The sequence below is a fragment of the Barbatula barbatula genome, assembly GCF_947034865.1.
Source record: "Barbatula barbatula genome assembly, chromosome: 5".
In the NCBI taxonomy this organism is placed as follows: domain Eukaryota; kingdom Metazoa; phylum Chordata; class Actinopteri; order Cypriniformes; family Nemacheilidae; genus Barbatula; species Barbatula barbatula.
The window spans coordinates 6,231,033-6,254,268 of NC_136769.1; the positions used below are offsets into that span (position 1 = coordinate 6,231,033).

Consider the following 23,236-nt stretch of genomic DNA (forward strand, 5'->3'; position numbering starts at 1 on the left):
CTCTTAAAGCAAATGATGTGGGGAGTTTTACGTTGTTACAAAAAAAACCCCATTCATTTCTCCCTTACTGCATTTTCCTTAAATGTGCAATTACAAGTACAGCACATTGCAAGAAATGCATTGCGCTTGACTTGACAAATCAAAACGTTTTATACGCATTATTTGATTGGACTATATTTACACTTTAAAATTAATATGCACGTGTGCGCACCCGAGCCACGTTTTCCCAGCGCTGCGGTCACTTTAAGAGGTGACGTCAGGGGTTGAGTTTGTTTGAGCGTTGCGTCCGATCAACCCAAAGCAGAAACACCGATCGCAACAGCTCGGAGAAAACATGGAGTTTTTCCTCGGAAACCCCTTTTCTACACCCGTAGGTCAACTCATAGGTGAGCATGACATTGTACGCGGTTATAACGCCGTACACGTACGCTACAGCGAGCATTAATCCGGCACGGATGTATTTATGTTTAAGCGTATACGGCGGTATTACACAGTCAAATCGATTTTAATAGATAATGTTGATCTATTTATCCCTGATTCGATTGCAAGACATCTTGAAGACATACATCGTTTAAATTGAGGACGACGTTAAAGAGACGATTAGGTTCGGACTGATACCTCGCTCGTCCAATCAAATGTCAGGGGCGGGCTCAAGTCTCCCTCCCTATCATTCTGATTTGCTCATTTACGTGTCAATAAAGCAATAGACGCAAATAGTAATAGTAATAGTAATAGTGACACATTTTTGCTGCACTTCTTTACACCAGATACTTTTTTATTTAAATCAACAGAGAAAAATATATTTTGGGGCTACTTTTATTTATTTGTTCTCACCACAAAAACTTAAATGATATTTGCAATAATACAAATGGTTACGCTTTTACTATAGTAAAACAATAGGTAAATGAGTCAAGGATTGAATAGTGTCAATGCAATATAAAATAATCCTAGATCACCCCTCCGTTGTACTTTTGATGAACAGACATATCCGATTAAACCTTAAAGTTCTCCATTATTCTTCACAGCATGACAGAGAGCAACTCTTTGCAATGTTCTGCGCATGCCAGACTGGCCTTTTTTCTTTTGAGGAATAGTTTAAACGAATAAATACTCTCATGTGTCATTTACACACCCAAAGGTCACTCCTGGATGTATCACCACCAAACATATATATATGTGAGTTACTAAAGTGAGTTTTAAACGTGTAAAAACGAGAGGTCGAGACGTTGCATGAGGATAAACTATTCCATTAACTGTAATAGTCAAACTACAGAATAACGCCGGAAGTGTTTTAAAGACGGCATCCACCTTTTTAAACAGTCGAAAAGCCTGTTTTCCCTGCCCACATGCTGAACTTTAAGTGCGGATAACTAAGGTTATGCAGCTCACGTATACAGATCAGTGATGTAAACCAAACATGGTGTTTTAAACGCCTATTTAAATCTATTGTATCTGAATTAGTTCAGATTAAATGAAGTGTGTATTGCGTATTGCAATAAGACGTTACTATAAGTGAAGTGCTTTTGTGTTTGATCTTATGTGTGCATTGCTTTGCAAATTAAATAGTACGATTTTAAAATGATGAGGAACATTACTGGTTAGCTTGCAGCGGATTTTAAAGCTAAATAAAAAACGGTATTTTTTAACTAGTTTGTAGTCAATTAATAAGAACGCTCGGTGTTTTGTCCCGATCTGATTCTTGGTCTCATTCTCAGAACATGCCACCAGTTCATCGCTCCCATCAGAAGACTGGGGTCTCAATATGGACATCTGTGACATTGTGAATGAAACAGATGATGGGTATGTGTGATGAAAGATACGCATTTATGTGGTCAGGACACTCGTAAAATGCTCATGATACGTGAGCTTTTGCGGCTCGATTTGAACTCTTGTATCGTTTTTAGAGCCAAGGATGCAGTGAGAGCGATAAAGAAGAGAATTTTGGGAAATAGGAATTTTAAAGAAGTTATGCTGACTCTGAGTGTAAGTTCGTGTCGTTTTGGACACCTAAGCCTCACTTAACAATGTCACATTAAAAAAATGCATTTATTGTTACATCACCTTACATTCTTACATTGGCCCTGTTGTTTTGTTGCAGTTGTTGGAGGCCTGCGTTAAAAACTGTGGGCACAAATTTCACACCTACGTGTCTACTAAAGACTTTGTGGAGAACGTTTTGGTCCAGACCATCATGCCTAAAAATAACCCCCCGTTGATTCTCCAGGAAAGAGTGCTCACTATGATACAGGTATGATAATACATCTGTTGTCACGTCAGCTGATGTTGAGAAGAAACGTCTTACACGTCGCTCATGTTTTACATTCCTGTGCGCTGCAGTGTGTTTTTAAACAAATTGCAGGGTGTGGTTCTGCTCTTACTCTCTGTCTCTGTCATGTGTTCTCTTCAGGCGTGGTCCGATGCCTTCCGCAGTTCTCCTGATTTGACGGGTGTAGTGACCGTGTATGAAGATCTCAGGAGAAAAGGCGTGCAGTTTCCAATAAACCCATCCAATGGCTGTTCCCCTATTCAAACTCCTAACAGGGTACAGCAAATCCACATGCTTACGAACCAAATCTTGTTTTCGGAGCCAATAAAAAATATAAGCATTACGAGTCAGCATTAAAAATACTTGAAATCATAGATTCCCTTACGAATATAAATCACGCCTTTGTTGTCTATATAGCTTCAGGTTATTTATATTCATGACTTTGTCCAACAGACTATTGAAACCATGTATTCTGAGAGACGGCCTGTCTCCGCGTCACAACCACGGAGTACAGAAACAAAGCTTGAAGTGTCACCACAACAGGTAACACACACACGGCTGGTGCTGTAGTGATGCAATTTGGTATTTTAGGATATCACAAACCGAAAGTATTGATTTGACAAACCAGTTTTGGAATAAACAGACTAAACAAAATGAACCAGTCTTTAGTCCAGGAAATGAAGATGTCATTGTGCAGGTGTCCTGGATCAGAATTGGCTTAAGCCAGGACAAGGCCTTGGGTAAATTAGAACATTTAAAGGGACAGTTCACCCAAATATTCTGTCATCATTTATTCACCCACAAGTTTTTTTCTTTCTTTTGAACACACAATAAATTGAATACACAATAAATCTTTTGAACAATGTAGGAAAGGAAACCGTTCTGGGCCACATTTGACTATGCTGTCATTTTTCCTACAATGGTAGTCAATGGTGTCCAAGCTCTGTTTGGTTACAAGCATTCTTCCAAATATATTTCTCTGTGTTTATCGGAACGAATACATGTATACGAGTTGGAAAAACTCGAGGGTGAGTAAATGATGACAGAATTTTTGGGTGAAAAGTCTCTTTAAGTCGTTTTTACATGCAAAAAAACGCATGTGCATTTTGAGACAAAACAATGGGACTGATGTGTATTAAGATATGTCAGTGCGAGTTGTTTTCAGTTAGACAGCTCTAACATTTACTTTACTTTAGTCTAGGACTAGTCTCAAGCCTTGTACAGTACGATACAATTGCATATTTGCTTAAGATTTGTAACTTTAAAAAGTGACAAAAACGTTTTTAATAAAGTATTTAAAGGATGAATAAAACCGGATGGGTAAGAGAAAGAGGTCAACATATACATATGCACACAGGATGAACCTTATGAAGTTATGTGCTTTGAAAGGATAGTTAACCCCAAAACTTAAATTCTGTGTAATGTACTCATCCTTGAAAACGATTAGTTTTGTTTATTTGATGAAACAGCTGAAGACAGACCTGGAGATGGTGCGTAATAATCTATCAGTGATGTCGGGGATGATGTCTCGAATGGGAAGTGTTCGCCAGTCGGACATGGAACAATTACAGGTGCGTTCAACGTAAGATGTGCTGAAATACCTTTATGCCATGAATTCAATTTTGATAAATTATTATTATTTTATAAAATACGTTTCCATTTATTTCACTTTGGATGATTACTGATTGTCCTTTTATTCTCCACATTTTGTCATATTATTTTCGAAGCTTGCTACTTGCGGAAAGCAGGTGGTGAAACCTTTCAAATGAAGCTTCTTAGAGTGGTGCAGAGATGACGTATTTATGACGTAGGCCAAGCTGGACGTTAGCGCCTTGCTGGTTTCCTCGACCGCAAGCCAATGGATTTTTCCATAGACTTTTGTCTATCAAGATAATATTTTCAAATTAACCCAATATTTTCAGAAGTAAAAAGATTATGCGAGGCTATAAACCTCAGAAAAATAACAGTTGTAGTCAAAGTGCCCCAGGACTGTTTCCTTTCTTACATTCTTCAAAATATCTTCTTTTGGGTTCAACAGAACAAAGAAAAACAAAGTAATTCTTCCCATTATGGTAGTCAATGGGGTCCATGAACTGTTTGTTTGCAAGCATTCTTCAAAATATCTTTCTCCAAATAATTTTATATTAAGGTGAGTAAATGAGGGGCGAAATATCCCTTTAATTCCAACCAAAGGATGTAGTTGCTTTTAGCAACTTGTCAGCAACCACTTTTTTAAGGAAACAAAGCTTTAAATAAAAACACAAATGAGTTATAACTGGCGTGTTTTATGTCATATATTAAAACTTACTATGGAACTGGAAGTGCTAAAACTCTCTTCTGGGGTTTGCAAACAAAAATACGTCATCTGCACCACTTTATTTACAAATAAATTTGGCTTCTCATCAAATGTAAAATAGTATAATATGCAGGCTTAAATCTGCTTAAATTAACTATGTTTTTTTTGTAGTATACGTGTATTATTTGTATTCTTTGTTTTTGAAAGAATGATCATCATTTGTATCACCACAGTTTTACTTAAAAAATGTATGTTAAACATTGTTAGTGAGACAATAAGAAATGTTCTCATGGACTGGTGTTGATCAAGTCATGATTTTATCCTTCAATTTAAACATACATTTTCATGATTATTTCCTAACCCCTGTTGTCATCAAAGATGTTTGTGTATTTTTTTCTTTAGTCGAAAAGAAATGAAGGTTTTTGATGAAAACACTCCAGGATTATTCTGCATATAGTGGACTTCAATGGACTCCAAACGGTTGAAGGTCAAAATTACAGTTTCGGTGCAGCTTTAAACGATACCAGACGATGAATAAGTGTTTTATCTGCCTTTTTTAAGAAAATAAAAATGTATATGCTTTATAAACACAAATGCTCGCCTTGCTCTGTTCTGCAAACCGCGCTCACGACTTCACGTAATTCATCCAAATTTAAAATCGTCCAACATTGTTGTTTTACCTTTCAACTCCCTTTTTTTGTAAATGGCGTTTGACTTAGTAATTGCATGTTCACCTTGTAAACACTGACTCTGTACTTCCGTCTACGTCAAGCGTGACCTTTTCCACGTAATTACGTATTATGTGAAGTCGTGAGTACGCTTTGCAGAACAGAGCGAGGCGAGCATTTGTGTTTATTTACATTTAGTCATTTGCAGATGCTTTTATCCAAAGCGATTTACAAAGAGTTCAGCGAGGATAAGCGATATGCGCACACAGGAGCAAGAATACAATAGGTCCTAATACACCGCTACTAGTTTCAACATAAGCTAGACCACTACCTGTTGAGAGAAAGATAGAGGGTTAGTGTACATAATTATTTAATTTTTATAAAGCACATACGTATTTATTTTTTTTAGAAAATGACAGATCGTTTCCCTAGATAAGACCCTTCATCATCTGGTATAGTTTAAAGCCTTTTGAAGCTGCACTGAAACTGTAACTTTGACCTTCAACCGTTTGGAGTCCATTGAAGTCCACTATATGGAGAATAATCCTGGAATGTTTTCATCCCAAACCTTAATTTCTTTACGACTAAAGAAAAAAATACACAAACATCTTCGATGACAACAGGGGTGAGGAAATTACCATGAACATGCATGTTGAAAGTGAACACTTCCTTTAAGGACTGTGGCGTTAAACCTTTGTTTTGGTTTCTCTGCTCTTCTGGCCAGTAGCAGTTGTATGTGACAAGTAAGAATATGCAAGGCCGAATACTGGAGCTCATACCCAGCATTACAGATGAGAAACTTATAGGACAATTACTGATTGTCAATGATAATATGAACACAACCTTTGCACAATATCACAGGTAAGAAAAGTCTCATTAAATATTGTTATAACTGTATAAAATATTTGAGTTCAAAATGAAGTTTAGATGCTTGACCTGTAGCTGTTTTGTGATAATGAGTTGAAATAGATTAATTGGAAAACACACACACACTGACGTTTACTCTTCTATCTCTGTCTTATTGGAGTATGTTTTTACATGATGATATATCGACTCATTTGTTATTCCATCTTTATTTTAGTTTTGAAAGAAATCTCAAACAACAGAGCAATGTACCGTCGGTAAGCTAAACATATTAGATGCTAAATGTACAATAATGAATGATGATAAGAAATAATAATGTTCTTTCACTGTATTAATCCATATGTATATATATATTTACCTCAGACCACAACGAAGGCAAATGTCATTGATTTAGGTGCCGTTCCTAACCAACTGATAGCAGGAAATACATCTCAAAGTGTCGTCAGCCAATCAACAGTCAACATGCTGTCCAATCAGATGGCCGGATTGAGTAAGTTCAGTTTTTGCTGACGTTTACGAACTATTCTTGACATTTACTTCAGTCTTCATACTTATTATAGGAGCCATTTATATTATGAATGGTTCTTTTTTTGTGGACATCTGAGTTCCAAGATGATGAAATGAATCTCTGCCTCATTAATTCCTCTACATTGTGGCGCCCCCTAGTGGTGCAAACTAAATACAAATATTAAATTGATTTACATGTAGCTTTTTTAAATACAATTTCAAATGTTTTATAAATGTTAATCATTTCTTATAAATGTTAAAATGTATTATAATTATTATTTGCATCTTCGAACAAGTCCTTTTTTACCAAAGGTAGTATGATGCATGGTTTAAACAGTTTGGGGTCAACATATCGTAATGCTTTATAATTTTCTATAGGCACAAAAAAATCAGAAGACTTTATCCAAAATAAAAGCGTCTCATTACAAAGAAGGTAAGAGTCCATTTGTTATTGTGAACTTAAATGATCTTTTCAATAGAATAAAATATAAAAGTTTGAGTTTCCATGATTGTAAAGTGGTTGTAGGGATGTTTCGTGCAGTTGCTGGACTGTGAGGAGGTATCTGTGGAGTTACCACGGAGTAATCCAAAGTCAAAATCGCACCACATTCAATATAATATTATCCCTCTTTTGATTTTGTGTGATTTATTTGACAGTCCGGAAAACCTTGTAGCACATGATGGTCTGGCTGGCAATCCCAGAAAGCAACAGGACACCGGCACGGTAAGCATCTCTGAATTATTAACTCTTAAGGAAAGGATATTAAGTTTGAACAGATGCTTCTATTTGTACTTTGACGGAGCAATGTTCTTTGTGTAACAGCGATTAGGTTGTGTTTACCTGACACTGGATGCCATCAAATGTGTGTCCGTCATTTTAAAAGGTTGTCTGTCTATGTTAAGGATGACAGTGTAGACTCCACCACCATCGGCAGCTCGCCTCCGTTTCAGTGGATGATTAAAAAGGGAATGGTGGGTCTGATTGGCCGATGAAGCCATCAGTCTGCAGCGTGACATGAGTTTGTGTCGTTTCCGATCTGTGGTCATGATAAAGAAACATCCTATCCTTAATCCTTAATCCTCAAATCTGAGATCTTGAATAGACATTGGTTGCTGTACAGATAAGATGGGATGCTTCTTTTTTTTTCATTTTATTTTGTGTCCTGCATGTTTCGAAGAGCTGCGGTATCTTTGTTTGCTGAATGGTTTTTCTGGCTCTTCGGTGTTTCATTTATTCCATATTTCAGGCCTGCGTCACGACCGATTCATTTTCAGTTTTGCCTTTTTTCCATTTCCATCCTAAGTGTCCACCAGACCTGAACCATACTCATTATTCTTTTTACAAAACAAAAAGGCAAAAAAGCATGAAACGCATTTTGCAACACATCTCATTAACAAGATTGCTAGTTGTTTTACTTTTTTCCTCTGCTGTCAGATCCCTGTCGATCAGATTGACATGATGGACGACATCGAGCAGTGGCTTAATGTGGATGTAAGTAACCTCTAGTACACATGTGCTATAAGAACAGAACCGCATCGGACAACTAATGTCTGTCCTGTCAAGATCAAGAAAGATCATTTATTATCAGATTATTATTTGATTTATTCATACTTGCAGTTAAGAGTCAATTGTTCATTGGTGTCTTTTTCAAAGCATTTAATATCATTTTTTTGTACTGCTCATGTGATACAGGTGGATGAATCAGAGGGGGTCACCAGTGAAGGTAACCTTCTGTCTTCAGATATTTAGAGGTGTCACCCGGTGACGGCAGAAGAATAGCTTAATCCTTACTTTTGAAATGAAAATCAAACCTTAAACTCTTTTTAAAAACCTTATGTATTTTAGGTAATACACAAATCTAAATCAGTTCTGCAGCTATTTTTCTGATGTTTTCTCAAATCAAAACCTTATCAATAAACGATATATTAGCTTAATGTATAATGGATTAATGGCTGTTTTAGAATGCAGTTACTTTATAAAGGTATCTCCTGAACAAAAATAAGTTACTTAACCTTTACAGATTTGATAGAGATTCATTCAAGTCTCTCTCTCTCTCTCTCCTAGAGTTCGATCAATTCTTAGCAGCAAGAGCGAAAGCAGCGGAAAGTCTTCCTTCGGTAAAGGAGTCACTTCATAACCCAGACTCATCACAGCTGTAGTTGCTTTAAGTAAATTTGTCCCGGGTCAATATAAACAACATTCATTTTAGTTACAGCACTGTTTACACCTCTGTTGCGGCAATAACCTGTTTTCAATATTGCGTTTTGCACACAAATGTTTAGTTATATTCCTTTTAGGTTTATAATTTAATGTTTTTAGTAGTTAACCATGCAATCATTGTAATTTGTTAATCTTTTGGAGAATGGTTCCTTGTAAAGCATGATAAATGCTTTTTTATTTAATATTGGTAAGGTTAAATCATTGATGTATATACACTGTATGTATATAGGCTATAACGTTTTATTAGGCTACTTTTAAAGAGGTGGATTTTACAGTTAGGAAAGTGTAAAATGTAAGTCGTTTTATTTTCTTAAAATAAATGCGGTTTAATTCTGCGGACCTGCACTACTTGAACGTTTTAATTCTTACATTCTTGTAAAGTTGGGGGTTGTTTTACAGTATATTCATTAAAATTGAGAAAGTAATTTGAACATGTTCGAGTGTTGATGCGTTTGCATATGTACAACATTTGCATTAATGTTATATTACAAATTTAAATAACCAACAGTTACTGACGTATAATGCTACTCATAATATAAAAAAGGTGCAAATACTACTTTCAGAGAAAAACATCAACTGCATCTTGTACACCCAATGTCCACATTCACACCTTGACAGAAGACTTGCTTATTTGCATGTGCTGCCCTTCAGTGTAATATCACATTAGTGCAAGATTTATCTTGTGCTTTATTGCTGAAAACAAAAGTTACTGCATTGCAATTGCAACACAAATAAAACACACATACTGTTTAGGCATTCTGCACTACTTGGTTTAATTCTTAAATTCTTGTAAAGTTAGGGGATGTTACAGTATATTCATTCAAATTAAGAAAGTACAAACTCACATTCATTTTATTACAAATTTAAATAATGAGTTCCAGACACTACTCATGATAATATAAAAGTGACAAAAAGATCACATTACAGTCATCCAAGTATGCAAATACCACTTTCAAAGAACTTGTACATCATCTAGATCATCTACATTCACACCTTGACAGAAAACTTGCTTATTAGCATGTGCTGCCCTTCACAGATTAATCTTGTGCTTATTGCTGAAAACATAAGACAAAAGGACCTGCATTACAATAGCAACAAATAAAAAAACACACACTATTTTGGCAAACTGTTACAGCATCATAACTTAAGATAAAATACTTTAATGTATTTCAATCTAGTCTTTTCGTTTAATTTTAGTTAAAAAATGACATCATTATCCATCCTGGATGATATCAGATAGCTGAGAAACAGCTCACAAAACAGACCTTCAAACAGAATCCATGAGAATACAAAAAAGACATACCCGATAGTTGCATAGCATAGTTTGAACATTACAAAAATAATCGCTTAATACATTTACCTGTGTGGGTGTTTCCGTCAACTATATTGCTTTTCAAGTAACGGCCACAGTTTCCAAACGAAACTTAAGTAGATCAAATCTAATATTTAATAAATTAATCTGATAATATACGTTGAAGAACATTTAAAACAGTGCAGTATAAATATACATCATATCAAAAGGCACGTTTACATTCAACTAAAGTGCAACCGTAGTACAGCAATAACATTCAGCCATTTCAATTTTCATACACCGGCCTCAAAACTAATACATTCCTTATCAGACTTGAATAAAAAAAGGTACCTCCAACTATTCGTACACTGTAAACCAATGTAAGACAGCGATAAACTTGTAATGTCACTTAAAGTCTTGTTGCAATGTGCCACTTCCCTAAATGTGGATAAATACTCCATTGCAATGTGTCTTAGGGATTTTTCTTCTCATTAGGTTTCCCCCAAAATATAACTGGGGAAGTATATACACAGACAGCTATAACTACCTCTTGTTCTTCTTTAATAGAAAAGAACATCCAGATATAACCCTGTCATTTAAAATAGATACTACCAAGTTTTAAAATAACATGGATGTTTAGCTTCTGCATAACATGATAACTTAAGAGTACATTCATGTTACACAGTGTGTGTCAGTGTTCCCTGGGAATTAAACCCACTCACTGGTGTTGCAAGCACCATACTTTCCAGTTACATGAGCATAATTTCAAGTGTAAAGTAATGCCCTGAGGGTCAAGAATCCTGAGGAACAGCACCGTTAAATATTAATCAGGGTGCCTCACTCCATCTTTAACAGTAAAGGTCGATCTTTGCACACAGTACAACATTTACTTTTTTTTTTCGTATTGGCGCTTGTTTGTTCTCGGTCTCTGAATGGTCAATACGGCTCTCAAAATGCTTGATACTTATGCGAAAAATGCAGAAAATCAAACCCAGTCCGAATTATAATATAATATAATGGACGAAACTATCAGAGGCAGTGTGTGTATCGGACCGATTGTGATTTTTTGCTTATATTCTGGAAGATAGAAAGCATGTGTGTGTAAACTGCAACAGCGCATGAAAAAATATGAACAAGATGAAAATTTCTCATTATGTAGGTCAAACTAATAGTTTACAGTAACTTAACGCAAGCAGGGTTTTATCATCTAACGTATAATTTTGCTTGATTTACCTAGATTTAAAACCCTTTCAAAAGCAGACCGCACAAATCTATCAGCTGGTGTATATACCACAATGCTTGTGCTCAATACTGGTTCAGATCATGTGGCTGGTAACCTTGGAGATCGCAGGCAGCAGGAGCTGCTTCTTCATCATGAAAGGAAAGTGGAGGTGACATGGTCAAAGTGGTAAGACATCACTCCCACAGTGTCAGAAGAGTTCAGTGTGCTTACAGTTTATCATCGGAGCCTGTGGCCGTGTGACAGTGCTACAGACATGTAGTCCAAATGCGCTTTGGGCGGCCAGAGTTCAAGTCCCGACTCTAGGTCCATTTCCGGCCTCACCCCTTCGCTCTCCCACATTGCTTCCTTTCCTCCCTACGACTGCACTGTATAAAATAAAGGCAAAAAGTAAAAAATAGAGTTATTGTAGGTTCACGTCTGGCTGTGGAACAGGTATATGATGGCTGGGGTAGAAAATTCATCATAAGGTCATCTATTTGAGAAAGGAGGTAAAGAGAACGACAACATAATGTGTCATATGTTCGGTGTCCTTGTGTGCCTTATGTCCATTTTTTATACTGTAGATAAAATTGCCACACTGTATGTCCTGTTTAAGCTGTATATATTGCCCAATTTGCATTAGTGTTCCAACTATCATTGTTTCTTACCATGAACTAAACTCCATTGTCAAATCCGAAATTTTCAAACCATGGACGGACAGAGCTCTGTGATGTTTCCTCCACAGAGAGCTTTATTCCTGGTAAATTATAGCAAATGAAAATTCGTTTAATTCAGTTTTTTCATGGTCTTTATAAAGAATGACATGCAAGAATGGCAACAACACTTTTCCATTTTGAACAACAGTATAATGTCAAGTTTATTTGTTAGCATTATCAAACTCTACCCAGAATCTGTAAAAGTATTTTTACAAATGGTTAAAAAGTATGGCGCCATTTTAGTCTTAATTATTCACACATAAAACACGCTTTGCGGAGCCACTTTTACATGCCTAAAACCTCATTCACGTGCACAAATTACATTATATATATACATTCACAGAAAACAATTAATGTACGTAAAATAAAATGCGAACGCGAAATACAATTCACAGACGTACACCTGTGCGCAAATATTTCTTAAGTTTAAAATGTACAAGTTTATCATGGAATGTGAATGAACAAATCATCACTCGCCTTGGATTTGTTTGTGTATTTTGAGACTCATGGCCTATCAGATTCAACTTTACCATTCGAGCAATCATAATCGTGGAGAGGACAGAACTCAATGAGCACTATTGTTGTTAGCACTAAAGACTCGTTTTGTACAGCTTCGGTCCGCTTCTCTCCGAGATGTGATGCGGTGTTAAAACATAATTCAGGCACACGATAAATCTGTTTTTATTTACTTATTTTGTAGAAAGAATTATGAAATAGTGAGTGAACATGACCACTTAACTACACAACCAGCAGTCACTTCCATTGAACTGCTGAAATCCGTCTGGGTAACAAACTGTGCCTCTTTATAGATGAGATGTGTTCATGTTTGTATGCCCATACAATGAATGTTTTAAGTTAACAAGGGAAAACAAGGACAATGAATGACTAGTTCTTAGAAACATTGTTTTGCGTGGGCGCATATCATTCATGCGTCAATGTGGTTGGAACTGAAGGTGCTGCTACACTACCTGCGATCACTGAACCGAGTAGATAGTAGAAATGCGGTCCAGCTCCTTGTGAGATCAAACCCCACACAGATTTGAGGCTAATGTATAGTCAGATAGTTGCTAGATTTGTAGTTGGCTCCTTTTGGAGCCGTAAGATCTCCTGTCAAACAAATGATTGGCTGAAAGAGGTGTCAAATAAATATCTGATATATCATCGGTTAAAAACGGAAACAAGCCTCCGCGACGTGGAGGTGGAGTCCACGTACTGGCTACGTCACATCATAACGTTAACATACCGAAACGTCCGACATCATTTAATCCGGAATGGACAAAAGAGCACGAATTCATATCAAAAGGCAGTAGAGATGCTTTCCATGGATTTTGCACACGATGTCGCTGTGAAGTGGACGTTAGTAGTAAAGGGAAAGCCGCCATTGACCGACATGCCAGCACTGAAAAACAAAGGTAACCGACCAGCTGCAGGTACGTCTTCCCTTAGGTCTTATTTTCGAGAGGCAACATCACCTCAGGATGAGAAAATCTGCGCTGCAGAGCTTTGTAAAGTCTATCATACAGTCAAGCCAGTCATACAGGAGTGTCTTGAATAAATACAAATACTGTGAACAAACACTTTTTTGCCTCTTCTGTTACACATAGGTCTACATCAAGATATGTTCTTGATCAAATTGTCCGGCAATGAATAGAGTAGGCTATTTCAGAATCACTGTATCATGATCCCATAGATATGATAGACAAAATTGTATTATATTTGCGAGTACACCAGATGTAGTTATTCTTGCCTCACTAAATGCCGCAAATTGTCCTCCTTTTTGGTGTTATGGAAATGGCCACCCTACTTCAAATGTTAAAGAATCATCGGTTATCGGCCAAAATTTACATATCTGTGCATTCCTAATTTTAAGCATTTTCAATGATTTTCAGAAATCTTACCAGAGTTATCAGGTCCATGGCGAAAGCATCTCCAAATCCTTTGCAGAAACCTCCTCACACACGCAAGTGCATTATCTGCAATAAGAATGATCATAAAACAGTTCATGGTGACTTCTGAATACTAAACATCTGAAAAGATGCATCAATCTAGCTCGATTACTTTTTCCAGTGATTACCACGGTAGTGCTTGGCGGAATACAAGTTCATACAGAATACCGTTGTGCATTTATGTTATGATTTTTTTTATATTCCGCATTACCGGTGTATGTAGCTCAAACAACCTCCAGAACGTGGCAACACTATTTCATGGCGACACTATTTCATTGGGGTCCCTTTGCACTGTGACCGGCCATTCACATGCGTCTTAATATGCCGCGACACTATGTATCAGAATTTTTCTATATAAAAATGCGCTTAACTGAAGCCTTTGGATGTTCGCATGCGAACACTAAATATTATGTATGCAACTTACCTTTGCATGCTATTCAGTTGTAAAAGAAGTGTAATCTTTGCAGTTATTATAGGGCAGGGGTCTGCAACCAGTGGCCCTCGAGGCGCATGTGGCTCTTCTGCCCCCTGCAGTCTTTCTAAGGCCCTTTTTATGCCTGCTACTAAGACGCGTTTTGGTCGATCGGATCACAAGTGGATGAAAGAGCGTACCCAATTTAGACCTGCTGCTGTAATCCGTCTATTTTGTCCACTTTTGTATACGATTATATACTTTAAGACTAAAGAACAACAATTGTATAACTTAATACCTAAATTCTACAGTATTTATAAAATAAACTGAGTGTACAACAATTTTATGGGTCATACCAAAAATCAGGATGGTTAGAAAGAATAGCTGGTGTGTGCCATACAGCTTTTATCTGCGAGCTATATATTCAGTCAGGTGTGTGAGGTCAATTTCTACCACAATGCCCATAGTGAAAATAGTCTGAACTTTCATCTCCTATAAAACATATGACATAAATTTATATAAATCTACTATACTATTTAATACATTGAAACCGATTTGGGGAAAGAGAACAAAAGAATTGAAGTTTAAACTTGAGGCGGACTTGGACTTGATGGTCTTGACACTTGACTTGCATGCAAAAAACTGAGACATTTATAATAAAAACTTTTATAATACTAGTGTGGAAATATTCTACAACATTCATTCACAATGACAGTAAAAAGGGCATTTGAAGACAATCAACTGCAGTATTGTGGTCTAAAAAAAATACCGCCATACATCGGAAACAAACATAAACCACCCATTAATACACAGCACGCCGCCGGTTAGCAAATACCGCGGTTTCGGCTGCCGCTTTCTTAGCCATCGCCGTACCGTCGCCATTACAGGACCTCGCAATCCTCAAGAGTACACATTCAAAGTATTTCAATGTAGTTTGATATCATGAAATCGGCCCAATAAATGTAAGCTACTATTTATAACGGCAGGTGTCTTGATAAAAGTTACATCAGCAACGATGGATGAGAAAACGGTTATCGTGCGCAGCCGTAAACAGAAGCGCAGTTTGACGGCGATGCCAATTTAATAACTCACCTCTCCGATTGGTTTCCATATCTCCCTTTAGCGATTTCGATCTGCGTAGTAAGTTACACGTTGGTACGTTTACGATCGTACGTATGTTCGTATAACGTGCGCTCCTCCGTGTGTTTGAAGCACCCTTGTGCGTCACGCAAAACAGAAACAAAACCACGGCCGGAAGTGGTGCAAAACCTCGCAGCATTTAATACCAATATACTACATTAGCTTACGCAAACACCTACCCCGATCCTAAACATGAACTTACAGCGATAAACAAACAACTGTGTACAGCGCGAAGTGCGCATGCCCAGTGGACGTAGCCGTACCCCTTCTAGTCAAAAGCAAGGGACAAGCTACACTAATCTTATTTTTAATTCAAAGGTGAGCAGGTGAGATGCTTACCTTTTATACACATTCCCCTCCTGGGTCCTCGTACAGCGAAAAGGAACTGCACGATATCAACTTATTTCTGTGTTTTATAAAGTGAAATGAAACAAGAATCGACGTAATGAATCCTCGTCGATCGGCATATTTGCTATTTTTTGTGTTTTGAACAGTAACAGGTTAAAAATGAATGAAACCGATGTGTTTGGTATGTACTGCTGCGCTCCGTCACTGTGCGGTTTTGATGGCTGTCGTTCCCGTGCTTTAGCGTCGGTCGTCTTCTTCTCTGGAACGGAACGACGAGGGTGCAGTGCGCCACCATCCTTCCGGAGGAGGAACAGCGACTCTTGATCACATGATTAAAGTCGCCGGCTGTCTTCTGCATCAACGCGGTTGTTCAGGTAGCGCAAACTTTTTTTGACTTATATATTGTTTTAAAATGCCAGTGAACTCTTCTAGTTCCTCCAATTATTAAATGTAAAATATTTGTATACAAAACTGCAAATACATTTAACGTAAAATACATTTTTTATGTAATCTGTAACATCTCTTTATGGAGCAAATATACCATAAAATGTCTAAAGGGTTTCCTTCAAATTGTATCGGTTAACGTGCATCAAATCACATCTTTCACTCCGTTTATGTTGGTCAATTACTTTGCAAATTGTCGGAACCGAGTAGCTATTTACCATAATCGGATAGGCCCTATGCCAAACACCGTCTATAAGCAAGAAAGCAGTTTAAAACACCACTGAATTAAATCAATGTCTTACCTCTAGTGTAGGTTTCCATACCTGTGTGTTCCACTGTACTGTGAGTGTGAGCGAATTCACGTCAGCGTCCCATTGAGAAAACAGTAATGACGCCCACTGCTAATTTGCATATTGTTATGGATCTTCCTGTCTGCTCGTGAGTCATAATAAGTACGGTGCACCCCTCCCCTCTTTCCTCCGGCGTGTCAACACAACACACGCGTAGACAGTGCTGCCAAGACATTGTTTAGATAAATGTTTAAGTCAAGTCAATTTTATATAAATGGTGCTTTTTGCAATTTTCTTGTTACAAAGCAGCTGTACAAGAAACATATTTACTATAAGGAATAAGGTTATACAAGTGAAAACAAAAAAGCTGAAAGACAGACACACACACCGATTCAAACACACCCACATACATAACACTCAATATGCACACTACTAACACACATGGAGACGCGTGTACAGTGGTTATCACTGAGAATCACACATTTAAGAAAAAGGTGGGGGAAACACAGGTCACATAAACATGCTATACATATGCAATATTAATTAAGTAAAACTTTAAAGTTATAATTGTGACGCAATATATTATGTATTATGATTCATAACAATTAGAGTGAAACATTTCAAGCCTTTATTTCTTGAAATGTTGATGATTATGGCTTACAAATGATGAAAACACCAAAATCTGTGTCTCAGACAATTAGAATATTACATAAAATAAAGATTTTAAACAAAAAATGTCAGGCTTCTGAAAAGTATGTTCATTTCTATGCAATCAATACTTGCTGGGCCTCCTTTTGCATGAATTGCTGCATCAATGCAGCGTGGCATGAAGGTGGTCAGTCTGTGGCACTGCTGTAATGGAAGACCAAGTTGCTTTGATAGCGACCTTCAGGTCATCTGCATTGTTGGGTCTGGCGTCTCTCATCTTCCTCTTGACAATACCCCATATCTCTATGGGGTTTAGGTCAGGCGAGTTTGCTGGCCAATCAAGCACATTAACAACATGGTCATTGAACCGGCTTTTGGTACCTTTGGCAGTGTGGGCAGGTGCCAAGTCCTGCTGGAAAATGAAATCAGCATCTCCATCAAATTTGTCAGCAGAAGATTCCTGGTAGATGGATGCGATGACTGTGGACTTCAGAAAGCAGTAAAGAGCTTCCAGACATTTCATGAAGACCCTAATAAATTAAACCAATTTGTTGAAAGCGCTCATCCGCCTAGTCCTTTAAGGTCTCTCCATTTATTTGAAATGTTAAGGCGGGCCGGGTAGCGATGATTTGGTTGCACAGAGAGAGCGCATGTCAAGAAACGACTTCTTCTCTTTGGTAATTTAAGGTCACACAACGTGGTCAGCCATAGGCAGAGCCGATCCAAGGCATAAGCCGAACTAAGCGGCTGCTTAGGGTCCCCGTGGCCATGGGTCCCCCAAGACTATAAACAAAAAGAAATAAATTTCATTTATTGACGTTTTTTTTATAATATTTCAACGGATATGGGTAATGATACAAAATACACAGCTAGAGTATGACTAATTGACGTAAATAAAGTTGATAGAAGAATTTCTAGAAACACAATAATGTCACAAAAAGGGACATAACGTATCCTTCTGGTGCAGAGAAAAGAAAAGGAAGAAAACCAAGGAAGAGAAAAAACAGCAAGATAGTAAGTTGAGAAAATGAATATAAACTAAATAGGCTTGGCCTAGTGGGTTATATTGCAAGCTAAATAATTAAGCAAGCAAGAAAGTATGTTTAATTAAACATCCTCAAATAGCTTTGCATTCTTAATATATTATACAAATACATATTACTTATCTGGTTTTAAAAATATCTTTCTTGGATTATATTTCTGGCCTACAAGACCACTCCTGCTCCTGGCCTACAAGACCACCACCATGTCCGCACCATTGTATCTCCACTCGCTGATGCAGACCTTTGTTCCTTCCAGATCACTGCGGTCTGCAAAGGAACAACGACTAGTGGTACCATCCCAAAAAGGAAAGAAGTTACTCTCCCGTACCTTCTCTGGATCTGTTCCACATTGGTGGAATGATCTACCAGCTGCTACAAGATCAGCAGACTCTGTTGCCATCTTTAAAAAAACACCTAAAAACGCATCTCTTCCGTCAACACGTCGCTGATTGATTTATCCTAATTCCTTTCCCTTTCCTTCTTATTCAAAAAAAAACTTACTAACCTCACTATTCTTAGCTTTGTATACTGTGCTAGGCTTTAATGGACTCGTTTTGATGCCCTTATGTATTTTGTTGCCTATGTTGTTATAATTGCTTCCAATGTTTCCTGATCTGTAAGTCGCTTTGGATAAATGCGTCTGCTAAATGACTAAATGTAAATATTTCTGTGATAGAAATAAGTTTTTGTTTCATAAACTTCGTACTGATAATAAAAAAGCTTTGGTTCTGATAACAGTTTAAAATGACTTACATTAGCCTACCTTTGCAATTTTTTGCTATTATATTCCAGTATCATTATGCCTCAATGATGTTTTAGGTGTAAAGATGGTGATGCCAACGCCACCTGCCCCAAGTACTGGTGCTACAGCTGATGATGATATACCATTTGAGTTTAAAACAATCTTAGATCGATTTGTTTATATGGATAAATTATGCTATTTGTAAGATATTTGTTTGTTTTTGACATACAGCATCACCTTCTATACGTTCTAACATGGCTAACTTCTTTTATATTATTATATTTTCATAATTATTATTTTCATCTCAAAAATGACTCTGCCAAAAGAAAAGCCATGAAACAAAAATTCTAAGGAGGAAAGTGGAATATTGAGGTGGTATGTAAAGTTGAGTTAGTTGATTTGAACCTTGTCCATGTTGTCCATTTAAATTCATTTTTTATATAAAAAATACTGTTTATTTTAAGTAATTGTATTTGTAGTTGATTGAATTGCACTGGTTTATTTAGCTCATATTCAGTACACCACATTTAGTATGCCAATTGCTACTACAACACTTTGAATGTTAAAATGCAAATCCTGTGGATTTGCTACTGTTACAACTTAATCTGTAGTAGAGTAAAACATTGGCATGATGTTAGCAACACAGCTAGTACAAATAAAATTGATATTGGGTGATTTAGATTTATAGTGTGCGAATAATCAAGGATTGATTATTAGTCATATTGGTGGCACAGAGGAGCCCCCAAATAAAATTCTGCTTCGGGCCCCCTGAAGGCTTCAGCCGGCCCTGCCAACAACTGTTTGGTTACAAACATTCTTTCAAATATCGTTATCTGTATTTATCAGAACTAAGAAATGTGAACTCGAGGGTGAGTAAATGATGACATAGCTTTATTTTTGGGTGAACTGTCCCATTAAGTTGTTTTTACACACCCAAAAAAACGTATGTGCCTAATACGAAACAAAGGCGCTGATGTGTTTTAAGATATGTCACGGCAAGTTGTTTCAGTTTGACAGCTCTAACATTCACTTTAGACTAGACCTGTACAGGAAACATTCCCTATACAACGTAAATCTATTCTAAAGTATATCTGTCTGTTAAGATAAAATTGCATGTATTTTTCAACATGACATTGGTCTAAAGATTTGTAACTTTAGAGACGTTTAATGACATTTTTTTTTCACTTTTTAAAGGATGAATTAAACTGGATAGGGAAGGGAAAGAGTCCAGTATATACATACTCGATATGTTCATAGGCTTGGACTTATCTGTTGGCACACTCTTATGTGTTTTATTGCACTCATTTTACAAACGTAAATATAAAGCACACATTATTATTGACTGTTCTGTACTGTCACTGTAACAAACGCAGTAAATCCAAATAATTTTAAAGTAACACCACTAACTGAATTACTCTCCTTTGCCTTGTTAACCCGATTCAAGCCTTGCATGCACGCATGCCCTCTCCATGAATGCACCATTGACCTGAACCAATTAAAATAACTTTTTTGAGTTGTCTCCGCAAATATAGGGACTATTTATTCTTGACTGTGTAATATTTTACTATTGTACATTAACTGTTTGTGTTAGGGCTGTCAAATGATCAATAGTCAGAATAAAAGTTGGCATTTACACAATACATGTCTGTGTACTGTAAATACTTATACAAATTAATGTGTTTATATATTTTCTTAAATATGTGCATGTATGTGAATGTGTTTTTAAATACAAAATTATTATGAACAGTACAAAAACAAATATTAAGTAAACACAAACTTTTATTTTAGATTCGAGTAACCGTTTGACAGCCCTAAACTTTTTGTCAAATGTATTTTCACTGATTCCTTATCAATGAACACGGATACAATAGGCAAATTACATTTTGGGTTTAGTCAATAAAAAAATCTTTGTTTGCAAAATGCTGAGCTTGACAAAAAAAATATGCAAGTTACTTTGTTGGAAGAACATTTAGCAAATTGGTTGTCTTACAGTGCGTTCTTAGTTACATCAAGAAAATTCACAACAGGAAAACAAACTTGTCAGCTTCTTGTTTATTACCATTTTAATCTTTTTTCCAGAATAACTGATAATACAAAATAGTCAGTATTCAAGGCCTACGGAGTATTTTATATATATATATATATATATTGTATAAATGCTAAGTCTTACAAAACATAGAAAATAAAGTTCTTACATTAAATATATTACTTTGAATAATATACAACACAAAATCTCATAAATATCAGCACAGAAGACAAAATCAGAAGGCACAGTTAGTTGCTTGTAAATGATTTTAGCCATTTACAGTACATTCAAAGCAGTACATTATCAGTATGTGTGCTTCCTGGGAATTTAACCTAAGATCCTGGTGTGGCAATCATCCGTTAATCTTGCAAAAACAGAACAAAAATAGGATAAAAAAAAAGAAGTCTTCAGAATTTGTTTCTAGAAAATGGCCCTAGTGCTCAAACACTAGTTAAACAGACAATAAACATATTGTTAATCTAATCTTCAGTATTACAAAAAGTTCTGAGGCAGGTGTGTTGAAGCTCGACTCCACGACTGCCCACCCCTGTTCTATTTTTTCCTGCCTTTTGAAAAGTATTAAAGTGTACCTTGACAAAATAGAAGAGGGGTACTCAGAGCCTTGTGGTTAGTGCTGTGACATGTGGCTTTTTTTCTTCTAAAAACGTATATTCTGTAAGGGGGAACCGTTACCCTATATACTGTTGCAGTGCATAAACCCTGACGATAAATTATAAATACATAGTTCAGAAACATGGTTCTAACTTGTATACCATGCATCTTTCTTCAATTATATTCACAATTCTAATCACATTGCAAAGAACAGTGTCACTACTAGGGCTGCACGATTTGAGGAAAATGTCACATTGCGATTATTGAGGTAAAAATTGCAATGTGCGATAAACTGGGTATAATGAGTCAACTTGGTTACTATCAAACACAGATAACTGAAAATGCTGAAATTGGTATTTCTTAACTGAGTTCAAACTAGCAACAAGTGTTGGTCTTGTAGGCCAGGAGCATAGCTTTGAACTTTATGCGGGCAGCAACAGGGAGCCAGTGTAACCTGATGAAGAGCGGAGTTACATGCGCTCTCTTCGGGACATTGAAGACCACTCTAGTCCGCCGCATTCTGAATCATCTGGAGAGGTTTGATTGTGCAAGCAGGAAGTCCAGCCAGAAGCGCATTGCAATAATCCAGTTTGGACAGGACAAGAGCCTGGACTAGGACTTGAGTAGAGTGCTCCGATAGGAAAGGTCTAGTTTCCCTAATGTTGTAGAGGATGAATCTACAGGACCGGGTGGTGCTGGCAACATGACTTGTGAGGTTAAGGCGATCATCGATTACCACCCCCAGGTTTCTGGCTGTGCTGGACGGTGTAATCGTTGATGAGCCTAGTTGAATGGCAAGGTTGTGGTGAATCTTTGGATTGGCTGGGATCACAAGCAGTTCCGTTTTTGCAAGGTTTAGCTGCAGGTGATGATCCTTCATCCAAAGCGAGATGTCACTCAGGCATGCCGCGATGCGAGCAGCGACCGTCGGATCGTCTGGTTGAAATGATAAGTAGAGTTGTGTCGTCGGCCTAGCAGTGATAGGAGAAGCCATGCTTCTGAATGACCGAGCCGAGGGATGTCGTGTAAACTTGAATTGCAGTGTCATTCATTATTCTTTTGTGGCTGTGTGTATGCTATTCAACACTGCAACATTATCACAAACTACAAGACATTTCAGTCTACAGTCACTACCAACAATAAACTGTTTTCCCAAATAATGTAAGATTGACTGACATATGTCCACTTCTAACACCTGCACTGTAATTGGCTGGTTTAAAGGCACATTGTCAATGGCACATGCAAGATCATGAGGGATATAAAACAGATTTCAAAATATTGCAGCTTCTGTGACCACTCGAGATCCCAGATGATGTCTGCTCACACTTGACGAGGATCAATGACCACAAAAGGCACCAATTTGGCTGTGATCCTTAGGATATGTCCGACCTCTGAAACAGCAACGTCTTCTTAAAAAAGCTATAATTTTGGCTCGAAAAAGCTCAGACAATCGTCCGCACATCCACAGGGAGACAAACAGGTAAGTGCATCTTCACAATGGCATAAATGTGAAGATCACATGGTACAAGAAGTA

At 37.1% G+C, this 23,236-nt stretch overlaps 1 protein-coding gene and 1 long non-coding RNA gene across 3 annotated transcripts; one reads left to right on the forward strand and one right to left on the reverse strand.

Moving 5' to 3' along the window:
* Positions 1-205: 205 nt before the first annotated feature.
* On the forward strand, positions 206-9,577 carry tom1 (target of myb1 membrane trafficking protein). Of its 2 annotated transcripts, XM_079456786.1 has the most exons (16): positions 241-386; positions 1,716-1,800; positions 1,905-1,983; positions 2,099-2,248; positions 2,408-2,542; positions 2,720-2,809; positions 3,736-3,837; positions 5,958-6,091; positions 6,312-6,351; positions 6,458-6,584; positions 6,980-7,034; positions 7,259-7,325; positions 7,505-7,573; positions 8,037-8,093; positions 8,295-8,325; positions 8,667-9,257. In XM_079456786.1, the coding sequence occupies exons 1-16, from the start codon at positions 335-337 to the stop codon at positions 8,759-8,761; spliced, it is 1,368 nt and encodes a 455-aa protein (XP_079312912.1). In that variant the 5' UTR covers positions 241-334; the 3' UTR covers positions 8,762-9,257. The 2 variants fall into 2 exon arrangements, with proteins under 2 accessions (XP_079312913.1, XP_079312912.1); XM_079456787.1 differs by lacking the exon at positions 7,505-7,573 and having other exon boundaries at positions 206-386; positions 8,667-9,577.
* On the reverse strand, positions 9,574-16,158 carry LOC306894324. Its single transcript, XR_013786681.1, has 4 exons — positions 15,889-16,158; positions 13,950-14,024; positions 12,004-12,092; positions 9,574-11,721 (listed from the first exon to the last, which is right to left on the reverse strand). It is a non-coding gene; the product is annotated as an uncharacterized lncRNA (long non-coding RNA).
* Positions 16,159-23,236: the final 7,078 nt, after the last annotated feature.

Coding starts and splice junctions, on each gene's coding strand:
- tom1 (XM_079456786.1), top strand. CDS start 335: ATGGAGTTTTTCCTCGGAAACCCCTTTTCTACACCCGTAGGTCAACTC. Junction 7,326..7,504: donor AGCAACAGGACACCGGCACG/GTAAGCATCTCT, acceptor GTCTATGTTAAG/GATGACAGTGTAGACTCCAC. Junction 8,094..8,294: donor AGCAGTGGCTTAATGTGGAT/GTAAGTAACCTC, acceptor CATGTGATACAG/GTGGATGAATCAGAGGGGGT.